This window comes from Esox lucius, chromosome 1, assembly GCF_011004845.1.
Source record: "Esox lucius isolate fEsoLuc1 chromosome 1, fEsoLuc1.pri, whole genome shotgun sequence".
Lineage (NCBI taxonomy): Eukaryota > Metazoa > Chordata > Actinopteri > Esociformes > Esocidae > Esox > Esox lucius.
The window spans coordinates 16,581,928-16,601,344 of NC_047569.1; the positions used below are offsets into that span (position 1 = coordinate 16,581,928).

Here is a 19,417-nt window from a genome sequence, read left to right on the forward strand (position 1 = left end):
TATGAAAAAATGTATTTCCTGAAAGTGTAAAGGTGACGCTCAATGAACTACACCAACCGGTTTCAGTGATTTCTTAGTAATGTAGAAGGTGTGGAGGTATAAAAGCTGTATCTGTTGTTTCCTCCTTCACACTACTGGGCAACATGAAGACTCTGCTCCTGACCACTGTCCTGCTGCTGCTTGTCTGCAGTAGTCAAGGTGAGATCATTCAGTGGAGTTGACAGATAGTCGTCCTGAAATGTATTTTCTCCTATTTAAATCAGCACGGAAATGTTATCCATAGAAGGCTATAACAATGTTTTTAGTTGTGCTTCTCATGGTTGAGGTGTGTTTATTAAAATATTGTCACAGACAGGACAATGTGATTGAGATTTATGTCAGATTGTGTTTGGATACTATGTCAGTTAGAAAGTATGTTTAAAATGCACATATTTTGTTGGTCTTTTTATTCTGCCTGTGGATAGAGACTTGGGAAAGATCGTGAGAGAGTGTCCTTGACGTACAATGGCCACTGTTACAGAAAAAGTGGAATAAAAAAAAAAACAGCAAGGGATCTTCAACAACTATGAAAAAGCTTCCATTAATCTTGATGGACTTGCATCTAACTTTCTCATAATTAGTGAATGTATTTGTTGAGCTAATAATAATCCTTATCACAAATATCCCTAATGTCCATTTTCTCTGCAGTACTTAGTCTCAGGTGCTTCACCTGTGACCCAAATAATGCTAACAACTGCAAGGTTGTGACAGAATGTCCCTCATCAAGCGTTTACTGCAGAACTGTGGTGACTGGTAATTATTCTATTTTTCATTTAAGTATTTTAGTCTGTCAAAAATACCATTCAGAAGTTTGGGGTCACTTAGAAATGTCCTTGTTTTTGAAAGATTTTTTGTTGAAAATGACTATGGTAGTTAGATTTCTAATGGAATATCAACATCGGCATACAGAAGCCATCACTCCTGTGTTTCAATGGCACGTTGTGTTTGCTAAGCCAAGTTTGTCATTTTAAAGGGCTAACTGTTCTTTGGAAAACACTTACTATGCATGCACCGCTGAAAACTGTTGTTCTGTTTAAAGAAGCAATAAAACTGACCTTCTTTAGACTAGTTCAGTATCTTCAGCATCTCTGGGGATTCAGGCCTTCTGTGCCCCAAACTTTTGAATGGTTGTGTATATGGGTTGTTAAGCTACAGAGTGGATTAAATATGTGTATTTCAAACATTTAAGCCTCCTTTTTTTCTGTCTTGACAGCTGAATCAGTGTCTCGTTCCTGTGAGGAGATGTGCGACCCGGGTGTCAATGTTTACTGCTGCCAGGGTGACTTGTGCGAGGCAAAATCCACATAGAGTCACTGACCAAACATTTTCTCTTTCTGATTCCGACCAGTTAAGGGTTTTAGTGGAAATCAAAACGTTTCAATTAATTATCTCTGATTATCTTAGCAAAGAAAATAGATAAGACTGTCATTTAAAAAAAACAATCAATGTAGAAATATAGAGGACTAAATAATCCTTCTTAGCGACACTGTTTTTGCTGTTCTTTCATGGTTTGACTTAATACCATAAAACTCTGATTTCCGCTGCATTGCTGGTTTGTCTCTTTTGTGAATTAATACTAAGAGGTACCCCAGGCTGATAGTGTATCCTCTCCTAATCTTTTCATTCTCCTGATGCTCCTGAGTGGGTCATGGTGGTTCAAGCTGGTATCTGGGTCGCCAGACAGTGACAATCGTGTGACGCTCCCTGCCTATGCATCTGGGCAGCAGGATTATCTAAATCCCTCCTCTCTCCTTTGAGGGGGAGTTATGAAGACCACTCACCTGGCAACCTGACACCACTTTTCTTCTGAAATCAATATAGGCTTGATCATGGTGAATTTTGTGCTATTTTTTATGACAAGAATAACAGTAAGTGTGCATTTTTAGAGAGAGAATAGGAAGCCCTCAAAAATAGATAATGTTGGTCTGCAAAATATTTTAATGTGTTCATACAGTATATCATGGATCAAAACAGTCAGATATAAAGCCAAGTTTTAGTTTCAGATATTTGTAGGTGTAAGGAATGGCCTAACATTCACCCCCTTGCACATCATGTAAAGGGGCTTTCATTCAATCATTATAAATGGTTTTAAAGAAAAGGTAGAACAGTTTTACAGAAACAACAATGAAACCAATGGGATTTTGTGCACAATAAAATATATTATGATGTGAAAAGTATGGATGTCATGAAATGTTTGGCATTCAATCAAATTAACAAAATGTGACCGCATTAATAAATTTGTGATTGCTTTATATTTGTTCTATTTTGGGGGCTGAAGCTAATCACGTTTCAACAATTACTTGGTAGGCAGTGCTTCATCATTGTTTTATTATCTTCTATTTCAAATCACTGAAGACTGTTACTAAGCAGGCTTTACGAATAACCAAATTGTTACATTACAATAAAGAACAAGGCAACAGTAGACATACTGTTGCCAAGCTTCTTCCAAATCCGGTCAAATCCCTGACTATGTTTACCAACTTTCATAAATTGGTCAAACCGATAACCCCTCTCCACATACACACTCAACTGGACAAAATCTTGCACCTTACATCTTTTTTTGTAACTATATTTATGCTCAGTCCACTGTTCTTATTTGTTTTTATTTCCCTTATTCCTTTAGTATAAATTGTTGCACCAACGACCCGAACAACTTCCTTGTATGTTATGGCAATAAATCTCTGATTCTGAACAGGTGAAGAAATATAAAAAGGGGCCTGTTATAGCACCACTTTGTGGCCGATCTGAAATATCTTGCAAATGTTGAGTATTCAAAGTGTTTGCTTACGGTGTTCCAAATGTTGCCTCATTGTGAATTCCTTTTTCTGATTTACAGTATATGAATTTATGTGCAAGACCACACCTGTGTAAACGTTTATTGTACAACTGTAGCCATGTTGTTTTTGGTACTAATCTAGTTAACTGAGTGAGCTTTGTCCATAGATGCCTAAATCAAATTCAATTGGATTGGTTATTCGGTGCCAAAGCAGTAGCATTGTAAGTGTTTTTCACAAAACTTAAAATTACAGACCTTATGAGTCCCTCAAACAAATGTGTCCCCTTGTGAAGAGAGGGACCAAGCACTTGGCCAGGGTAAGGGCTTTATCCAGGCCTCTGAACTGGGTGTAATTTTGATGTATTGGCCATATACAGTACTACACCCCCTTGTGGCTTACCTGTTCAAATATTACCTTCAAATAATGTCCCCTTTCCATTGAGCTTTAAAACAAACAATGTTGCATTTCCTTGTGGGAAAGCGAGCTGTGGTTTAATTTATAATGCATTTATGAAAATAGCAGCGTACTGAAATTGTTATTTTTTATTTATTTTTTTACACATCCCAAGCTGAATAAAGGAAGTCTCAACATTAAAAATCGTTGATTGATTTAAATATTTTTTCTAAAATCGGCTTATCCATGCAGTATTTCTGTTGAATTTATTAATTTCTGTTTATCATAGAAAAAAGGAAAATTAATATGAATATTTCCCCAAAAAAATGAAAATGTATGCCCCCACTATCTGTAAGTCACTCTTGAAAAGAGCTTTTGCTTATTTACTTTTATGTAAATATGACCTGATCATTCACAACTGACAATCAAGTCAGTACTGTATTGTAAATGTTCAAGAGGTCCCAGTCAAATGAGCACAAGCCTTTTCAGTAAAAGCATACATAATATGGGGGGGACATAATCAATTCAATAACCTGTCATCAGTATTATGACTACTGAAATAACCTGCTGTGTGAAAACATCTATTCAGCCCATGGGTGCATCTAGTATTCCAGTACTCCGGTGAGGGGCTTCTGTTGTGAGTGAGATCTCTCTGGTCTAGTGGAGTAATGGTCCCTCCATCTATTGGATTATGTGAGGGATTTCATCTGGTATTAATCTGAGCAGACAGCAGGCAGTCAGGCTGCCCTAGTAATAGTGGCGGGTTGTAGTGTCTCTATCGAAGTGTCTCTAGGGAAAACTCTCTCTGTATAGCCCACAACACTCTCATCAGCTCCAGACAGTGACATACAGTCTCTCCTCTGCAAAGATGAACCTCTTCTGCTTCTCTCTGGTAAGGAATACTTTTTTCAATTTTTTTTCTTATACTCTCTCCTCAGAAGTGTGTGTTGAAGAGCAGCTTCTATATGTTCGTAGATATACTGTACATAAAGCAGGGTGAGAGGCATGGATTGACTTTTTGGTGGATTTAAGCTCAATGAGACAAAAGAACTAAGATTCCTCTGGGGCTTTATTCAACTTACATGCCTTTCGCTGGATTGCGTGGGTCTATAAAATGTAATTTTAAAAGTGCTATTGTAAAATTGTAGTTTTTGGTGTTTATGATTGCATGTAGAAATAAGTCTTCAAGTAAAGTGATGCTACAATAGTGCTAATCGTCTTGAAGTGTTGTTTTCTGTTTTCTGTTGTTTTCAAAATTATGGGACATATCATGAATTCATAGACAGTAAATAACAACATGTACAACAGTACTAGAGGACAGGCCAGCTGTACCAATTCCTCCCCTAGGGTAGATGTTGAGGACATTAAACACAGTTCAGGTTTATTGACAAACTTGTCCTGAAACTGATCCAAGACCAGCAGTCTGAAGATGTGTGATTGCAGCATTGTGGTTTTATTTTTTATTAACCATCACATCTTATGAAAAACACATCACAGCAGATAATAGCAATCCAGATGGAATGGATCAAGAATCAGGTCAGGTGCTGCTGTCAGATTACAGTGCTCTAGGAATGAATGCACTCAGGAGATGGTACCATTGCAGATTTAGCAGATCAAAACTTATCGACCTTTTTAAAAGAAGTGTAAAGTCTCTCCTGGTTGTGTGTGTTTGTCCAACCAGGAGGGCTCCATGGACAGTCTGTATGAGGCTGTACAGGATTCCTGCGATGCCCCAGTCTACACCATTCCCAGCCGCTCCTCCAGCCGCTCCTGTAGCCGCTCCTGTAGCCCGGCTGTTTTGCTGGACCAAAACCCCAAGTGGACAGGCTCGGGAAGATCCATCTCCATGGTGATTACACACACACACACACACACACATATGTTATGTGCACAAACACAAGCACACAAACATGTACATAGGCAAATGTCTTTGCAAACACACACACCAACACACACTTCATGCTCTTGTGCATCTGACATTCTATCTGACATGTGCATCCATGGCAGGAAATGGTATTATTCATAATGTTTATATAATGCCATGTCATCTATACAAGGTAGCCATGTGGACAAATTCATGTTAACTCATCTGGGGTCTGTCCTCACAGGAGTTGATACTTGTGGTCTGCCAGAGGATCAGCTGTACCCAAACAATAAAGCTGATTATGAAATTTGATAATGAAACAATCTATTGACAGCTGGTCCTAAAGTTATAATTATCATTCTATAATCCATTCCTGCTGTGGTAACATTGTATGGACTTAATAACCAAGATCTGGGTCAGATCAATGTGATATGGTAACTCTTTCCATTACCAGACTATAGAATAGAAAATGTATTATGCAATTGTTTTGGTTTCAGGAGATCTCCCAAATACAGAACAACACCAAAAAGAAGATAAGAAGGTAAGTTTATGTCAAACTTCCTCAGATCTGAGTGTTCTTGGTGAATGTGCAGCAGCCCTGAGTTCAGCCCAATGTCAACCAGTCCATTAAGGAAAATGGCTCCAAATGTGTTTGTCTTCCCAAGAGATAATATTCGCAGCTCTTGATCAAACCTTGTGCATTTCTGCCCCTATTTAGATTTCCCACTGTAAACCCCCAAGCATCTGTCTATTTATACAATGCTCTCTTAAGCAAACGACTGCTATGGAACTAACATCACAATCCAAAACAATTACACACAGGAAAATCCCAGCAAACCGAGGATGTCCTAAGGACATCCAAGGACACAACCTCCTGACAGTACGGGGCCATCCCCGCAGCTAAGGATATCATCCACACATGTGACATTAATATCTGTGTTGCAAACCAATTTAAATAATCAGATGAAGAGGGGCCCCATGCTATGTTTGTTGCCAAGGAAGCAGAGGGCTTAGGCGTTTGCCACTAGTTTAAGTGGATTCAAGCACATCCACTTACTGTACAGGACTTAGCCAGCACCTTTGGCTTTTGTTATTGATGTTATACAATAGCAACACATGGCTAAGGAGAAATCTCTAAATGCTTGTCTTTAATACATCTGTAAACTAAAAATATTGTCGAAATATTGAACCACAATTGATATTTTGGTTGTGTATGGACAGTCCTTGGGAATTGTCTTTCACTAAGACACATTGATTCTTTTTTACATACAGCTATAACAGTGAAATACAATTTGGTTGACAGCAGTGTTTTTGCGATTAAAACATTGTCTTATAAATGGAGTCATCTACTGCAAAGATCCCTGGAAATTGCTGTCTTTAGTGCATTGTATCTCAGGGTAATATTATTCAAATGCTAGTCTGTGGCTTTAACCCTAAACGTTTCTGCCCATTTGTTTCAGAAAACATTTACCGAAGTCAGCATCGGAAAATGTGACATTGGGTATGTATATCAAAAGGCTATATTATGCTTGTGCACTTTGAAAAATCTAAAGATGACTGGCATTAGTGTTGCCAGTGAACCCACCATTTAGAGCATCCGGACAGTATCAGAGAGGTTTCTAGATCAAAACTCTGAACCGTTGAGGTGACCATTCTGTTGGTGTGTTGTTGATCAGTGCAGCTCACCTTATAGGTTGGCGCCTGCGTTAAATGGCGTACATGTGAGCATATCGGAGAAGTGCTGCTGTTGCAGTTCATCAGAACTCAGCCTGCATGAATGTACCTGAGAGCTCAAGCAAGTGCAATGCACATACTGTGAAATGAGCCCTGAAAAACATTTGGTGTAAAATATGTCTGTGGTGATTGATGTGGAAGTCCACCACGGACAGTATTTTGGCTGTCTTGTTGATGTAAAAAAAAATATATATGTAATCCACCTTTTTGGAGGGTACATTAAAAAAGGCAATTGGCGAGCATAGCTTAAATCCTTAATGCCAGCCATGGTAACCTACTTGGCAGTGTGCACCAGGGCTGGCGTGTACAAGCCTCTGTTTTGTTTTCATTGTGGCCCGCTCTGACCTTGGTCAGCCAAATAAACCCTTAATGGTTTCTCTTTGCACAGATCACTCCTGTGCTGATACGACTCTATGGCTGCCTACCAAAGTCCCTCCAGAAGAAGATTTAGATTTAGTGCACATTAAGAACAGTCAAAATGAAGGTAAACTGTCTGGGGATGCTGGGGTTAAGCTGATCATTTTGACTAGCCACCACGAGGTATCTGGCCCTGGACTGCAGTCACTGGAGTGTAGACCCCAGTTTTCCAATGGAGATTCAAGTGTCTGAAGCGAATCAATTGCACCTAAATCCCTATTAGGGAAAGTGTTGTGCAGACTGGAGCTTGTCCCAACACACTTGGCTGTCAGTTCTTGGATTTATGAAGAGCCAACAGGGAGTTAGTGTGGTGCCACTGTGGGGCTACATCAAGCATGGGCCATCAGTCAGTGAGTTTCAGTCAATGAGAAGGTGTTAGGGGATCAGTCAGTGAGTTTCAGTCAATGAGAAGGTGTTAGGGGATCAGTCAGTGTGTTTCAGTCAATGAGAAGGTGTTAGGGGATCAGTCAGTGTGTTTCAGTCAATGAGAAGGTGTTAGGGCATCAGTCCAGTGTGTTTCAATCAATGAGAAGGTGTTAAGGGATCAGTCAGTGTGTTTCAGTCAATGAGAAGGTGTTAGGGCATCAGTCCAGTGTGTTTCAATCAATGAGAAGGTGTTAGGCAATCAGTCAGTGTGTTTCAGTCAATGAGAAGGTGTTAAGGGATCAGTCAGTGTGTTTCAGTCAATGAGAAGGTGTTAGGGGATCAGTCAGTGTGTTTCAATCAATGAGAAGGTGTTAAGGGATCAGTCAGTGTGTTTCAATCAATGAGAAGGTGTTAGGGCATCAGTCAGTGTGTTTCAATCAATGAGAAGGTGTTAAGGGATCAGTCAGTGTGTTTCAGTCAATGAGAAGGTGTTAGGGCATCAGTCCAGTGTGTTTCAATCAATGAGAAGGTGTTAGGCAATCAGTCAGTGTGTTTCAGTCAATGAGAAGGTGTTAGGGCATCAGTCCAGTGTGTTTCAATCAATGAGAAGGTGTTAGGGCATCAGTCAGTGTGTTTCAGTCAATGAGAAGGTGGTAGGGGCATTGCATTAAGGCATAGTGCCCTGTTCTCTTCCTGGAGATCTTCTGTCCGGTAGGTTTTCTCTCAAACCTCAGTTGTGACTAACCTGATTTAGCTAGTTATCCAGATAATTATTAGAATAAGGTGCGTTCATTTTAGGTTGGAGAGAAAACCTATAGGACCTAGTACTGAAAGGAACAAAGAATGGATCCAGATCATAATTTAAGATAAACGTCTCACAGTGCCATTCAGGCACATTATGGTCATGAAGGGTTATGTGTTTAGGGGTCTTCTGACTACTGTGGTTCTGTTGCTCAGAGATGGTGAGAACTGAGGTCCAGGCCAAAAGTGGAAGAGGACACAAGTCCAAGACGAATGAAAAGCCACCAACCCCCCCAAAACCACCAAATCCGGTTAGAAAAAAGACCTGCCCTGCATTTTCTAGTACCATGACCTTAGACAATTCATTTTTTACTTCAATATCTATATTCTTATTGAATTGATAACAAGTTGATTTGATGAATGAAATGATCTATTTGTGATATTTCATTTAGGTGGTGAGTTATGAGGGGTGGGCTCAGAACCCAAATCGGCCCAATAGCAGGCAGAGAGACCTGGTGAGTAACATCCAAGTGACCCCCTAACTATCCAGAGACTGACCGCCTTTCAGTGGCACGGCAGTCAGACAAGAGCCTCTTGACCTTAAACCTGCCAATCACTTAACACAAATGCTGATTGAGTTTTAATACTGTACAGATGGCTCAGATAGCAGAGGGGTACCACTATTCCTTATTAATCTCTGGGCCACATGGCAAAGAGTGAGAGGGTGTTGGCGTAGCGCTGGAGAAGTACGTACTCTCGCTAGTTCCTGTGATGTCATAGTGAAATATGTGGTTTCATGTGTAAACATCAGATTTCATCCTTTCCAAGAAGGCGTGATGAGATTTGGAGGCATGGCATGTATGTGTCTGAGTCCATGTCTAGCTAGATTTTCATACCAGCTAGCAAAACCGCCCCCCCCCCATCACATGATCGAGCTTTTCGACCATGACAATGAAAACCTCCAAAAGTTATACAGTTTGTCCCACTCCAGATTGTCCATGCCAGTGGAGAAGTGGCAGAGCCCAAAGGGACCAACAAAAGGAATCAGAAGGCTGGGAGTCAGAAACCTGGGAAAAAGGGGGGAGCGAAAAATGGAAAAGAAGCCAAGAGGAATATGGACACCACTCGACATAAGGAACTCAGTACATCTGCCGCTAACAGTGACATTCACGGTATGACCAAACGGAAGTGTCCTGTACGGTTGAGATGCACGTCCGTATCTGTCTGACGTTTTACATTCCCGTCTTGTTAGGGCCCCACCCAGAGCCCGCCCATGTGATTGAGGGACCATATCTGGATGTGGTCCGGAGGTCAGCTCCTGGTTGTGAGTCTGTCCAACCATCAGCCCAGGAGAATGCCTCCAAAACCCCACGGGCCATGGAGCTCAGCAGTGGACCTGGGGCTCCGGCCAGGAATCAGCGCTGGAGTAACCCAGCTGAGAGCACCCCGTCCTGGGGGACGTCCTACCACATCTGCCACAGGCCCCTGACAGAGTACCGCGTCTATGCCAATGACTACACCCTGCCCCGAACCAAGGACCAGGAAAGGCACCAGGGGCCAATCCATGACGGGAGACTAAAACGAAACACCTTGCTCCAGGGTGTCTCCCGCTCTGTCACTGATGTTGACCTCAGCGACCCCAATGTAAGTTAAAGACTGAAAAACTGCACGACTGTCTATACCCTACCAGCCGATTCAAATCTCCCATTAAAATAGATGATTGTTTTACATTTCATTTAAACCCATAAAGAATATGGTTTGGGGAAAACCAGGACTGCAGTACAAACGCACCCATTGAGGTGTTTCTCAGTGTAAATGATGAATTCAGTCAGCACATGCTGAGATGCTGAGGCAAATCTGTTGTTTGCAGTTCGCGTGACTTTGGGCCAGATTATTTCAGATTACTCCAATGTTGTGATTACACAGCCTCCTACAGATTTATCGTCTTCATGGATTCCTGGAGAGGGATCACCACCTGTTGGTTTTAGGCCACTGAAATTAAATTGTTCTGACAAATGTTTAGTGTTTCTCACTAGTTAACATGGCTACATGTTTGATTTCTAATGAATATGTTTATAAAATAGAACAAGGCAGGACTTGACTGTATTTTTCAACAGCAGCAATTTAAAAAACTAAACATTGTTAATATATTAATTAATCTTTCAATGAGAGTTTAGGTGTTTCATATCAAATCAATCTAAATGTGTGTAGGTACATTTCTACTGTATGCTGCCCTCTAATGAGTTCAAGTAGAACTAGTTTACAAACAACATAGCGTGGAACAGTTCACAAAAATATTAAACCTACCCACAAGAGAACAATTGAGTATTTCCAAGGGTTAGTCTGGAGGGTCTGAGAAATAGATTAGTAAATGTAATCCTGGATTGAGACAAGCTTGCCTGATTGCTAGCAGTGTTGGATCTGGTAATGTTATGGTCTGTAGCCTTATTTCTTATTTTTCTTTGGTCGAATGTAACTTTGCAATGTACATATTGCATTTAATCCCTCCCTTTAAGTCCATGTTCTTATTTTACTGTACGTGTGCATGTAGAAGGACCATGACATACAAATATATACAATTTACTTATCTTCAACTCAATATTTATATTTGTTGATGGACTTTTTGTTGCAACATTTCTGGCAGTTTGTTTGCTTCTCTTTGGTCTTTGGACTTCAAAGACAATGTAATGGGACAGCCCACAGAAACATAATTTAAAAGGTTATAGACCATATTATTAATGAAATGTAACTGACCCATTTAATTGAATGGGCAGCAGTAATCTGAGAATAGGCATTTATATAGCATATAAAAAAAAAATGCCAGCATTAATTATTTAATGTGGCAGTGAGTAAAATGTCATATGTCAAATGTGTTATCAAGTAGGTAATTAACAGCCAATTTACCAAAATGTCCATGCTGAGTAGAGAGAATCAACAGGAAACTGTTTCGACATCAGAAAATTGCCACCTTCAGCTTTTCCTGTGTGCTGTACAGCTTCAACACTTCCTGAAACCATTTAGATTTTGACATTTCACCACAATTCTATTACTGAAAGGTTTAGTCTAAAATAACTTTTAGGGGAAAATGACAGTGATGCCTGTTGCAAAACAATGTCTCGTTTACAATGTCAGTGAATGTAATCTACCTACATATCCCTAATATTAAAATGGAATTGGTTTATTAATAACTTGTTACACATAAATTAAAGATGTGATTTTATCACAAGTATACATTATCAAGTGTGAAGCCATTCAGAATATAGTCCAGCCCCAAATAGAAGACCTAACTAGGTTACACAATTATTATACTTTCCAAAACCTCATCACAGTGTTTCTAGAAATGACAAGTGCTCATTTAGCAGAATGTATTTTCCCCTTCTGAAAGTGATACATGGAGATTGCCTCACATGTCACATCCTGGCCTATGAGGAAGTTAAGCATTTGAGCTGGGTTACAGAGTGCAGTAAACACTTACCCTGGTTATCAACAGTTCATCAGGGTATAGACAGGCGTTTTAACATTTCAATTGACTGAAATCTAAAAGCAACCCAAGATCAACACAGAATGCTACAGAGAACGGCCTCGAATGTTTCAGACAAACCAAAGAGTAGTAAACCAAAGGTAGGTTGAAATAAATGATTAAATTAAGTTAAATTACATGTAACTGATACATATATAGAGCACATACATGACAATAGTCCTGACTAAATGCTAAAAGAATCTATGTCACTGACTGATGGTCATTTGAAACAAGATGGTGGGCATCTGTGTAGAACTGCAGCAGATGCCAGGCGACCGTTGTTGAGGTGGGAGATGTTCTGTGTGGTCGGTGTACTCAAAGGGTCACTCCGATCAGAGAATGCGTACGTTTTTAACGTGTTAATGGAAAGCAAAGTTATAGAAGACAGAGAAGCCGAGTTCTTTTCACTGAAAAATACATCTGGATCAAACTATGCCACTGGTCTGGGTTTTTCATTTGGATTTACTGGGATTTATGTAATTATTTGGATTTATATAATTGGTGATCTGATGTGGAGATGTCAGCATTTGGAAAGATTAGAACTAATTTAATGAAAATGTAAAAATGCGTATTAAAATAATGGAACGTTTTTGTATATTGACCACAATGGTCAGTCATTCAACAACTGTATAATCTATTCACTGTACCTCAGAGACACACAGAGGTGTAAAAAATACAGAGTAAAAGTACTCGGATTTGGGATGTTCCTAATTAAGATCTAAATGGCCAGGAAGTTCAGAACTAACCAGTGATCTTAACTAATCTTATTTCATTCTTCCTTTTTTTTTCCACTCACCACTGGTTAGTTATGAACTCCCTTCACATGGTCATCTAAGTCCTAGTTAGGAACTTCCCTAAACGAGTGAACACAGCCCAACACAGCTGTGCAATTTTATTTGTACTTTTTACACCACTGCACGCACATCATACATCAGGAAAAAGACGCATGAAGTGACCTCGCGTGACCAGCCCAGAAATCATTGTTGCTCAAGACACTAACAAGTGCAACCCTGTTTCCAGTGGAGACGCTGTGTAAAATGCAAATACAAACACAATGCAATGATGTGCACATCATATATCCCTATATTTAATTGAAAAAAGTAGAAAGACAACATATAAAATGTTGAAACTGTTATTATTATATTATATAAAAATAGATGCCTGTTTTGAATTTGATGCCAGCAACACATTTAAAAAATGTTGCTTCTTTTAACAATGCTCTGTAAGCGTTTGGTAAATGAGGAGATAAATTGCTGAAGTTTTGAAAGTGAAATGTTTCCCTATTCTTACTTGATATAGGATTTCAGCTGCTCAACAGTTCAGGGTCTCTTTTGCCATATTTTTCATTTCATAATGCGACAAATGTTTTCAATGGTGACAGTTTAGCACCCAACTCTTTTATTACAGAGCCATGCTGTTGTAATATGTGCAGAATGTGGTTTGGCACATGCTGAAAAAAAGATTAAGCGTCCATGATTCCCAAACATTATTTAAAATGTTTATTTGTCAAACCACAGGACAGTTTTCCACGTCGCCTAGGTCCATCTTAAATGAGCTTGGGCCCAGAGAAGGTGGTGGCGGTTCTGGATCTTGTTTATATATGGTTTCTTCTTTGCATGGTAGAGTTTTAACTTGCATTTGTGGATGCAGTGAAGTACTGGTAACGGTTTTCAGAAGTGTTCCTTAGCCCTGCAGTGATTTCCACTACAGAATCATGTCAATGCAGTGCCACTTGAGGGCCTGAAGATCATGGCCATCCAATATTGGTTTTCGGCCTTGTCCCGTGCATACAGACATTTCTCTGGATTCTCTGAATATTTTAATTATATTATGTACCGTAGATTGAGACTGTTTGCAATTTTACGTTAACAAACGTTATTCTTAAATTGTTGCACTATTTGCCTCGCAAAGTTTTTCAGAGTGGTGAACCTCCCCATCGTCACTTCTGACAGACCCATCCTCTCTAGAATGATCTTTTAATACCCAATCATGTTACTGACCTGTTGCCAATTGACCAGATTAGTTGTGTGATATTCCACCAGGTTACGTTTTTAAGAATTACACAACTTATCCTTTGTTTTGTTGCCTCTGTCCCAAGTTTCTTTCAAACGTGTTGTTGGCATCAAATTCAAAGTGGGTATATATTTTTTCAATTTGATAAATTGTCTTTGTACTATTTCCTATTGAACATGGGGTTTAAATGATTTGCACATCATTGCATTATGTTTATATTTACATTTTACGCAGCGTCCCAACTTTTCTGGAAACAGGTTTGTATCACAGGTGTAATAAAGTGAAAAGTTATATGAAAGGAAACGATCAGAAACAAAAAGGATGTGGGTAGGATGTGGGCCCGAAAAACTCTTCCTGATAGGGCTGATATATGTACTTATTCATTCTGATGCCATGACTCCTGACTCCGGCTGTACTGCCATTGTGCCACTGTGCTGCCACACGGTAAATCCGTCCTCTCTTCATACAGCGCTCCACCAGCTTCGGACGCTTTGAGGCCATCAGACATCAACAATCACCAACCAGACTGGAGGAAAATGGAACCGCGGTGGCCGAAGAGTCTGAATGTGACATTTGTGATCAGACCAAACAAGGCAGCCTGGGGAAAAAGATGAAGGCCATCTCCCTGACAATGCGTAAGAAGATGGGCAAGAAGAACTCCAAACCATTCTATGCAGAAACTGTGAGTCACATTAGGCTGCCTCTTCATTGTGCACAGTGCTTATAGTACTTTGTATTCAGTGTTACGCAATCAGAACATCTAAAGGCCCAGTAGATGATTGTGTGTTTTCTCTCTAAATGACTAACCCACATCCTCAAACGCAACTCTGTGACGTCTGCCAATGTCATAAGAGATTTAGCCAAGCAAGTCTTAATCGGTATGAAAATTTGGTGACAAATTACATGATAGCAGAGCTAATTTATCTGACTCAAACAATGGCTGCTCTAACTTGTATTTTCCTATGCAGAGTGAGGACATTGACCGAGATCGACAAGGGGAAACAGAAAGCTGTCCTCCTTTAGAGAAAGGCTCTGAAAAGACCAGCAACTCCCTGGAGAGTCTCTACAGTGGACAGAGCTCTTCCAGTAAGTCCTCTCACAGGGATTTCAAAATAAGCTCTCACCTCTTGCCATAAACGTAATTGCATGACGATGAAGGACCAGATGTTACACATAATGATAGTACAGGTACACACTCTTGTTGGTCCATGGTTATATCTGTTCAGTGTAATCATACTGAGATGCTTTATTCCCCGCTGGTTCAGGTGGTGTGGCCAGCGTATCAGACGGCTCCAGTGCCCGAGACAGCCTGAGAATGGAGGAGGATCGCTCCTACAACGGACACTTCTGTGGAAGAGCGCGGGTCCACACAGACTTCGTTCCCAGTCCATACGACACTGACTCTCTCAAACTGAAGGTAGTCACAACCTAGGGCTTTTGGATTGGGATCATTTGAAACTTTGTGATAGATATTTGTAAAAGATGTCGTATGAATTCATGTTTGCCAGTCTGATCTGTTCTGTTCATTACCAGGTTGGAGACATTATCAACATCATTAGTAAGCCTCCTATGGGGATATGGACAGGGATGCTGAACAACAAAGTGGGCAACTTCAAGTTCATCTATGTTGATGTGCTTATGGAGAAAGACACAGAGGAAGAGGAAGAGGTGGTGCCAATCAGACCTCAGAGGATGAGCAAGAGACCACGACCAAAAACACTACAGGAGCTACTAGAGCGCCTTCACTTAGAGGTGGGGGCTCTGACCTGGTTAAAACCACAACACTGTTGTCTGTACGACAGTAGTGTTTTCTACAACACGCACAATAACAACCGTAGTATGTATTAACTAGGGCTGCCAAAGTTAACGCTTGCGAGTACTTAAAAACGCTTAATGCATTTTTCTTGTTTTGAGCCTCAGAACCACAGTTAGCACGTGACTTAAGCGGGAGCTGTCACTTATTCATTTGCAACAGTATACAGGTAACTTTATTTGGCACTTGATTTGTGCAGGAGTGGTCCAGAGCACATCACATTAACTAGAGTAGAGTAGCCTATGCATTCATGTTGCAGTGGCGTAGCGGTGACACTGGGCCCTCGGTTCAAGCTGTCCTTACAGCCATGGAAAGTTATTTGATGTTGCTGTTAGTCTAAACTAGACATTAACTTTGTCGCCAGACGCATTTCCACTAAAACATATTATAATCGCGGAAATAACAACATCCATGCTGAGCATAAATAAATTACATCTGATCCTGGTTAATGTTTGTGGAAATAAATCTCTGGCTACCTTGCTTACCTTGTGCCTTTGCCTATTTCAGTAACCTACCCATAGCGTTTGGAAATAATTTAATAGAGACACACATATTTGGTGGTGGCCCAACACCTATCAAAAAGGATTTATATGGGATACCAATAGATTCTGCCAGTCATTGTGATAATTTGAGGGGAGACATTTAAGGGTCATGACATAACCTGTTCCAATGGACCATCATGGAAAAAGAGAGTTCCCCCACTTCTTTAATTAAAAATCAAGGAATGTCCATCATTCACAATAAAACAATGTATTCAACATAATGCACTGCATTTTAAACTGAAAATTGTTTATTTAGGACCAAATTTGAACACATTTTAAAATTGCTATTAATCGCTACAGAGGTTTATGCGATTAATCGCAATTAATTATTTTAATTGTTTGACAGCACTAGTAATAACAATCTAAAGCCCTGAGATGTGCCAAGGGTTATGAAATGTAGGGGCACGTCACTCACGGAACGATTCCGCCAGAACTAATTCTACGAAGGGACGTCAAAGACAGTGACATAATTACACACTGACAATGGAACTGTTTTGTTAATTCCAGGAGTACGCGTCTGCACTGCTACTCAACGGTTACCAGACCGTAGAGGACCTGAAGCACTTGCAGGAGAAACACTTGATAGAGCTGAACGTGGCCGATCCGGAACACAGAGGAAGGCTATTGGCTGCTGCTGACTGCATATATAAAGAGAGTGAGTCACAAAACCACACTGCTTTAGTGGGCCAGTTGTGTTTCTAATCATGCAAAGACAATTGGCCAATTGTATCACAGGCGTAGTATGAGAATGTGGGACTAGAACATGATTTGTAACTGCACTAAGCATAGCTCTGAGGTATTGAGTTTCAAAGATTTCATCACATATTTTATAACTGTTTTGTAGTGAATTCTTCTATCATAACCCAATAAGCACCACCTTAAGGGTTCCTGGTAATACATAAGTGAAAAATCCGGAAATGTGTGTAGATCAGGCTACATTGCCAACTATTTTTATTTGTTTGTGTGAATTAAAATAAATGAAATGCTTAATTTCAATTGGACATTATGTTTTTCAAATACATAGTCAAATGTATCTCACTAAAAATTTTTGATGATTAGGTCCACCTTAGAGTGAAATGATGTTGTGTGCAATGAGGACTAAAGCTCATAACCCTAACATGTGCTAGGGAGGGGTTAAGGCATTGCCAATGATGGTTGCAATAGAGATTAGCCTTGCAGATGTTTTTTGCGCATATTCATGATTCACTGGGATTCATCTAGTGGTCATTTAAAAAAATAATAATTGTTTAACCATGTTTGTTAATTCAGAACAAATTCTTTTTTTTTTCGTGACAACCTGGCCAAAGGCATTTAATGGCAAGAGGACAGGAAAACCCAGAGAACTACATAAATAATGTAAAAAATGTAAATCCAAATAAAGTCTATATAACTGAAATATAACTATATATACAATTTTAATTTGACTGGCATATTTGTGGCAATAAGCCCAGCAAGCGTAATTAAACACAAACTAACAATAACAGCAACAAATATAAAATACATACAAGACTAACCAACATATGAAATGACCATGGATTCTTTAGTTATCATGATGGCCACTGTATAGTAGCGTTTAATGGGGTTCAAAAGGTTTTGCTGAAAGACGCAAGATATACATGTATGTTTACGTAAAGGAATACCTAATACCAACTTTAACCAAATTTCAGATAGAACATTCTAGTCCCAAAGAAGTTGTGCAAGGGAAAGTCTAAACGTTTTTCACCAATATGTTTTTCTATTTTGTGTACAAGCATTTCTCCAAGAGCAAAATGCTGAAAATCTGTGTCTGCATTAGTGTTGACAACTGTCAGAGATAAACTACCTCAAATGGTGCACAATATTATTTCTAAATCCAGTCCTTTTGTCTTGTTCAGTAAAATACTGCATGGCGATGAAACAGATAATAGGTCTCCATCCGGATTTAGGAATTAAAAATTGTAGCCTGTTTTGTTAATCAGGCATAAGGGTTATTTAGTGTTTATGTCTCAACTTAACACATTGAAGTCAAGGTCATACATGTGCGCTTGGGCTAGTTTGAGAACAAACAGATGGCACTGCCTCCCTGGCTGAACAGCATATTTTCACTGGCTGTTGACTAACACTGCCAGACATTACCAGCCAGAGAGAGATCTAGTAATTTAATCAACTTAACTCCATAAGGATGGTGTGAAAATGGGAAAACCCAAAATCATTTAAATGGTCTGAGTATGTGTCTAAGGATCTAACCAGAAAGCTTTAGGATTTTATTTGGATTACAATTAGCTTCTGCCAAAAGCATCCACACAAATATCCCACATAACATAATAAAGAATACAAAGACCAACCTAAAGACATGTTTTTGACCAATACTTATATTTGCAGGCGATGATATAATGGATAGCGAGGAGGCCTCTTCACAAAGCCTGAAGGAAGAGAAGAGTGACTGTCCTAGAGACTCAGGCTGCTTTATTACATCAGAGGGCTCCGACAACAGCAAAGAGGAAACAGAAAGCCAACACACACAAATTATACATTGATACTATCCTAATTAACATATGGTTACAAAACGTTTGTTAACTATTCTGTTATGACATGTAAATTATGATGGCCCCCCATTGTTTTTTTTTCTGTGTTTTGTTTTCCACGTGATTTCATTAATTAAAATATATTTATTGTTTTTGAACTTATTAATTTGTTCCTATATAAGCCTTCATATATGCACCTTTTCAGTAACCTATTAATTTACATGAAGTTTTCAAGATTTCAATCCTTTTTTTGTGTATTTTGGTGTAAACAAATTGTTTGGGTGCAACCGCAAATGTACATACTTGTAGAACTCAAAATAAATGTTAATGTCACAAAAGAATAAAATATTTATGCATCAAGAAGATTCATAATCTCTTTCCTTCTTTTATTGAGTTTAGTTGCCAACTGTACTAGAACTGTGTCGTTTCCTATCAGAATCTGGTGGTCAGAGAGGGTAAGGTTTACCGTTGCAAAATTGGCAAAACGCAGCTAGAGTTTGATGCAATCTGGGGTGTATTCAAAAACAGAAAAACGTTTCAGTCGCGAAACGTTTTGTCAAATAGAGTGGGCGTGTTTTACATTATAAAGGCGAATGCATGCAACTCATCCAGTCTATGAACTCATCTATACATCCACTTACTAATTGTACTTATTAATTGACCACGCATAATCCTTAATGCCTAGACATAACTC

General features: G+C 39.4%; 2 protein-coding genes across 3 annotated transcripts; both read left to right on the forward strand.

Moving 5' to 3' along the window:
- The first annotated feature begins 91 nt into the window (after positions 1-91).
- Positions 92-1,585, forward strand: ly6d (lymphocyte antigen 6 family member D). Its single transcript, XM_010877355.2, has 3 exons — positions 92-198; positions 688-792; positions 1,253-1,585. The coding sequence occupies exons 1-3, from the start codon at positions 144-146 to the stop codon at positions 1,345-1,347; spliced, it is 255 nt and encodes an 84-aa protein (XP_010875657.1). The 5' UTR covers positions 92-143; the 3' UTR covers positions 1,348-1,585.
- A 2,363-nt stretch (positions 1,586-3,948) lies between these two features.
- On the forward strand, positions 3,949-19,086 carry samsn1a (SAM domain, SH3 domain and nuclear localisation signals 1a). Of its 2 annotated transcripts, none has more exons than XM_020049415.2 (15): positions 3,949-4,101; positions 4,891-5,058; positions 5,571-5,614; positions 6,534-6,574; positions 7,196-7,291; positions 8,548-8,642; positions 8,784-8,846; positions 9,323-9,503; positions 9,584-9,975; positions 14,334-14,546; positions 14,833-14,950; positions 15,124-15,281; positions 15,398-15,616; positions 16,727-16,874; positions 18,581-19,086. In XM_020049415.2, the coding sequence occupies exons 1-15, from the start codon at positions 4,078-4,080 to the stop codon at positions 18,733-18,735; spliced, it is 2,115 nt and encodes a 704-aa protein (XP_019904974.2). In that variant the 5' UTR covers positions 3,949-4,077; the 3' UTR covers positions 18,736-19,086. The 2 variants fall into 2 exon arrangements, with proteins under 2 accessions (XP_019904974.2, XP_019904977.2); XM_020049418.2 differs by having other exon boundaries at positions 3,951-4,101; positions 15,130-15,281.
- The last annotated feature ends 331 nt before the right edge of the window (positions 19,087-19,417 follow it).